The sequence below is a fragment of the Typopeltis vanoorti genome, chromosome 20 (genome assembly GCF_054136105.1).
Source record: "Typopeltis vanoorti isolate ZY-2024b chromosome 20, IOZ_Tvanoo_1.0, whole genome shotgun sequence".
Classification (NCBI taxonomy): domain Eukaryota; kingdom Metazoa; phylum Arthropoda; class Arachnida; order Uropygi; family Thelyphonidae; genus Typopeltis; species Typopeltis vanoorti.
Window position 1 is genome coordinate 86,063,783 of NC_143568.1, and position 6,218 is coordinate 86,070,000.

General features: G+C 37.5%; 1 protein-coding gene across 1 annotated transcript in view; it reads left to right on the forward strand.

The window, feature by feature from the left end:
* Positions 1–3,891: 3,891 nt before the first annotated feature.
* The window catches only part of LOC150095629 (lewis-type alpha-(1,3)-fucosyltransferase-like), a 14,360-nt gene continuing 12,033 nt past the window's right edge, over positions 3,892–6,218 (forward strand). Inside the window, exon 1 of the mRNA XM_090409929.1 lies at positions 3,892–4,260. Within this exon, the coding sequence (XP_090266055.1) occupies positions 3,892–4,260 (369 nt within the window). The remainder of the gene's footprint in view (positions 4,261–6,218) is intronic.

Here is a 6,218-nt window from a genome sequence, read left to right on the forward strand (position 1 = left end):
ATTTCCCCATCCCTAGGAAAATTGTTTTTTTTTCTCTCCCCCACAGAACAGCTCAACAACATAACAACATAGTTTACAGCACACTGTGAGGATAGATTCTGTATCCGTTCTATCAAAACATTAGTTGCCTTTTATATGAAACAATTCATTCTGTCCAAAAAGAAACCGAACTTTTCGAAAAATAGAAACTAGTGATGCCACCTGTTGTATCTCTTTTGTTGACATTTGTTTCATTAGAAGCTGAGTTTTAGTGCCAAAAGTGACAGTGTGTTTTGATGAACGGTCGGAAAATGAGTTCAAACAGACAGCTGCGATTGACGTTTGTGTTAAACTTGGTAAAAGTTTTACCGAAACGCATCAAATGCTTCAAAAAGCATACGGTGATGAATGATTATCCCGTACTCAAGTTTACGAGTGGTTTAAGCGATTTCAAAGTGGTCGTGAGAAGCTTGAAGACGACGAAAAGCCGGGCCGTTCAAAAAGTGCGTGATTTGATCAAAGAAAAACCCGACATCATCCGTCAGATTGATTGAAGATGAATTGGAGATTCCAAAATCAACTGTGCACAACATTTTGACCGAGAGTTTGGGCCTTCGTAAATTGAATTCGCGATTTGTTCCCCACAAGTTGACCGACGATCAAAAAATGTATCGAATTGAACACTGCAAGGACCTCATTAAAACCGCTCGTCAGGACTCAAACGTCCTTGAAACGATCGTTACTGGTGACGAAGTGTGGTGTTTTGAGTATGAGCCCGAAACAAAGCGCCAGAGTGCTGAGTGGAGACCACCAGAAAATGGGCATCCGAAAAATAGTCCTTGGAGAAGTCAAAGGTAAAGACAATGCTGATTTGTTTCTACGATTCCAAGGGCATTATCCACAAGGAATTCGTTCGGCCTAATCAATGGTGAGTTTTATCTCGAAGTTTTGAAGCTATTGATAGCGAGAATTCATCGTGTATGGCTTGAATATCGTGACGACCGACCGTTCGTGAAAACACACTGTCACCCTTGGCTCTATAACTCGGATTCTAATGAAACAAATGTCATAAACAGTTGGCACACAACACTAATGAAGGTTGCTGCTTTCTAAAACAAAAAGATACAACATGTGGCGCCATTAGTTTCTTCTATTTTCGAAAAGTTCTGTTTCTTTTTGGACAGATGGTGAATTGTTTGGATGGATGACATCGAACATGCTGTATGGCCTCATAAGTAAAGGGAAGATGATATTTATTTACTTTTTTCATGAGTCCACAGGTTACTCTAGATTTCTTTGATATTTTCTCCTATTATTTCGATTATATTGATAATTTATTAGCGGTTTCCAACAATGTTTCCTCTAAGCTGTGCGAATGTGCGCGCGCGCACATGTTTTACAACTAGCGCACAAAGCAAACAATATGCGCACACTTGATTTTCAAGATGAAATTAAAATTCATTAATTAAAGAAGTTCCACCTAAACATTAACCTATAAATTCTTTAAAAAATACGGTAACTCGGCAACGCTCAAGCCTATAACCTCGCATTTTTTATTACATTCTCGAAGTTGCACAAAACTTATAAATTATTAAGTAACTCTATTTGAGGCTAGCGATTTGATGCCAAAGTGAAAGGGGTGTGACTTAAATGTGTAATTTTTAAGTAGCATATAGAATAGCGCGCGGTTTGTTTACATCTTAGGCCTGACTCATGGAAAATTCCCAAACGTGATTGGCTGATCAAATTGGTTCAAGATCATGACGAATTAAAACAATGGTTTCAAAATTTTGATAAAAATAATTAAATACTTTTAAAAACTTCAATTAGAGTATAATTAAAAATATTGTAGTGTTTCAAAATTCTCTAATTTTTAAAAGGAATTTTAAAATAGTAGACTGAATAATAACATTCGTGTACACACATTGAGATACGACCAAGTTAATTAAATCTAGCCTCTAGGCATATCTTTTAGCTTGTGTTGCACTCGGCAATGTTCAGTGTTGGTTCAGCTTTTGCCTTGCCAAGTTATTCAGTGAATAGTGTACATTTGTAAATTTATAAAAACAATAGAAAACATTCTTCAAATAACAAAATTGCAAAAAACTGATGCACCATGTCAAATTCAAAGGAAGCAAAAGGTGTGAAGCGAAAACGAACTGCTAGCTGCTTTAAAAGTGAATGGCTGGATGAAATAGTCCTGCTATGCCAAAAGCTCATGAGTTGATAAACATTCAGCTGCGTGAAATATTTATGTATGATGCTACAATTGGTATTGTTTGTATTTATTGTCGTGATGCAAAGGTTGCTGGGGATTTTTCTAATGGGAAGAAGTTTGATGTCACTTGGAAGTTGGACTTTTTTGAAACGCCATTTGACAAGTAAAATACATCTGGATGGTGTACACAAACTTAGGCAACAAAATTGTTCATTGCCAGCTACGGGAGTGCTGCGTATGCTACGTGAAAGTTCAGATGACCGAGAGAGAATACGATCAAACCCAGAGCAGATTAAATTTCTTATTGACAGTGTCTTATTAGTTGTTGAGATGAATAACTCTACCTTCAGTTCAACATATTAATGAACATATGGAAAAGTATGTTCAACTCCCAGACAGCTGGCGAAGCAAAAATTATACGTTTGAATTTCTGGAAACAATCAATTTAATTGTTGAAAATTACATGTTTGAGCAAATTGCATCTGCAAATTTCTACACCTTAACCATTGATGAAAGCACTGATATAACTGTTAACAAATGTCTCATTCTCTATTTTAAGTTTAGACCTAAAGATTGTAATGAATATAAAACATTTTGGCGGAATAATTCAGTTGCAGGCATGTGATGCCTCCTCCATTGTGTTAGCTATTAAATAGTTTTATCAAGAAAAGAAATTTGATCTCCAAAAAATGGTGATGTTTACCTATGATGGAGCCGCAGTGATGCTGGGAAAAGTTAATGGTGTCGCTGCAAAACTTAAATTAGAAAGTTTCACATCTTGTCCAGCAACACTGTGGAACTCACCGTGAGGATCCGGGGATCTGTGATACGTGGAAGGAAATTAAACTAATCAGAGATATTGATACATTAATTAATGAGAACAGTGTACACACTCTTTTCTCGTTCCACAGTGAAAAGACATGAATTTAAAGAAATTGTCGAGACGTCTGAAAATGAAGCTATTGCCTTCAGATCACTCAATGAAGTGCGGTGGCTATCCAGACATTTTTCATTACAGGCAATAATAAGAAACCATGAGGGACTGATCACATATTTTGAAAAAGACATCAAATGATCCCGTGGTTAATTATTGTCACAATAAATTAACTAACATGACATTCAAAGTAGCTGTTAATGTTTTAAGTGATGTTTTTGAAGAAATGGCTTCCCTGTGCCAAATCTTACAAAGGAGTAACCTTACACCACTAAACAGTCATCATTTTGCCAGAGGGAAGATTAACAAAATCAGGAATCAGTATTTAGAAGGTGACGCTTGCTGGAGTGACAGAGTAAATGCTTTACTTAAACAAGAAGAGACTGAACCAGTAGATACTAGGCCCCTGTTAAGTTTTATAAATTGTTTATGTGCACATTTAGAGGACAGATTCCCTGAAAATGAGATACAAGAATGGTTCAGTGTTTGATATCTCCTCTATTTCGAAATACATTGTGATTTCTCATTTGGTAGTGACCATGTTAATGCCCTTTGTCTTAAACATCATGATTTTCTGGATGATACTACAGAAAGGAGCCTGTGTAGCTCAGTGGATGTAGCGTCTGTGTAGTGGCGAACTCTGACCAGAGCAGACGTGTTTTTGTGTGCTCCTTAGTGTTCGAGCGTAAGAGGATTAGTGCTGCTAAGCCTTACCAGTGCGGGCACGCTGCCCTTAACGTACCGTCTGCTTTCATACAGCATGTCGTCGATCGCGGAAAAATCTTCACTTGCTAATACAAGCTCACCTATTAAGGCTACTAGCTTTCAACAACTACCGGAAGGAAATGTTTCATCTGGCAATACCTCTTTAAGTACCAAGGCTACTGGATCTCTGAAGGATACATCCCCAGTCTCTACAGTAACAAATCTACATAACACAATGGAACAGGCATCAGCGACCGTCTTTCAGTCACCTGCTGCCAGTACAACGAAGGATTTCAATTCAGATGTTCTCTCATCGTTGAATCTCCCAGATGAACTAGATTGGAGCAAGGCCTGCATCCTAAAGTGTGATCCTTCTGGCGCCCCATATACAGAACTGGATATCATCGAAAGTTTGAAAGGCAAGGTAAGAGGTTCCGATGTATGGCACCTTGGCTCCTTAAAGTTCAGTTATGTTTTCATAATTTCATTTAAACATGTTTCTTTGAAAGAAAAATTTGCTAAATTAAAATCGCTTAATGTTAATAACCATACATGTGAAATTATCCCCATTGTGAGATCTAGAAAATTAGATATTTTAATTCATTGGTTGCCCCCCCCCCCCCAAATATCTAATAGATTAGTTGGCATGCACTTTGAATCATTTGGTAAAATAGAATGCATTGAAAATATATCCAATATAAAAGATAAAGAATGGGCGCATGTATTATCCAACAAAAAAAGATTGACTATTACATTGAATGACGATGCCAGAATAGAAAATATCCCGTACATTATAAAAGTTTCTAAAATGCCAGGCTTAGTAATCATTCCAGGAAGACCTTCTGTATGCTTCAGATGCAGGCAGGTAGGTCATCTAAGAAGAGAATGTACAGCATCTAAATGTGAGCGATGCAAGAGAATCGGACACGATATTAAACAATGTCCAGGGCAGACATATGCCTCCATGTTGGCCGCGCGCCCTTCGGGCAGTCAACCGAACACATGCGATGAGCTTGAAAAAGCAGAAGACTTCCAGGAAATAACCTCAAGAAGATTGCATTTGAGGCAGATAATCGGGTCAATGAGAGCAGTACCCCAGGGCTTAACACCCACGGCCACGCGGAATGTAATGAGAATAACTCTCCGCTAAAGGCAAAGGAAGGGATTATCTGGGCGGGCGAGGAGACTAACAGCCAAAGGTCAGTTTCAAATTCAGAAAAAGTAACAAAACGTGAAACTACAGAGAAAAAAAAATCACTCCGAATAACACAAATGAAGAATTAAATAATAATTGCCCGGTTGAAGATGAAGAACTTCCAAACAGTGAAATAATTCAAACCATCTCGGTAACACAAATTACAGAAAAAAGTAAAACGGATTTAGAAAACGAAGTAGAGAAATAAGAATGGAATACTAAACAGACCCCAGTAAAGAGAGCAAAAATGAATTTTACGCCTAACATCACCAAAAGCCGGAAGTCAAAACCCGAAGAAAAAAAAATAGCTAAGTGTAAATATATATATATATATATATATATATATATGTGTGTGTGTATATATATGTGTGTGTATATATATGTGTGTGTATATATGTGTGTGTGTATATATGTGTGTGTGTGTGTATATATGTGTGTGTGTGTGTATATATGTGTGTGTGTGTGTATATATGTGTGTGTGTGTGTATATATGTGTGTGTGTGTGTATATATGTGTGTGTGTGTGTATATATGTGTGTGTGTGTGTATATATGTGTGTGTGTGTGTATATATGTGTGTGTGTGTGTATATATGTGTGTGTGTGTGTATATATGTGTGTGTGTGTGTATATATGTGTGTGTGTGTGTATATATGTGTGTGTGTGTATATATGTGTATGTATATATATACAGGGTGTTCGGGATAAATTTGACAGTTTCGTAAGGAAAAAGAAAATCTTCTTTGTATCTATTAAATTTAATGAATTGACAAAAAAACATTACAGGCAGAGTTAATTACAATAATGTCAACAAGATTTACTCAAAATAACCACCATTAGCATCGATCACAGCTTCAATTCTGCTTCGGAACCTCGAACAAGCTGATGCTACAGTCTCCCTGGGAAGGGCCGCAAAAACTGTTTTAATTTTATCCATTAACTGGGCTTTTGTATTACTGGAAGTGCGATTGGTGTCTTTTTCAACTGCGCCCCATACAAAATAATCCATGGGGTTAAGGTCTGGGGAGTTTGGAGGCCAAACATTTGGACTGGTGAAGTCGTAGAAATTTTCAGACAACCATTTTTGACTTTTCCCAGAGGTGTGGCAAGGGGCCGAATCCTGCTGCCATACATACGGCCTACCATTGGCTACCCTTGTTATCCAGGGCTTGACTACAGTTAGCAACTCCA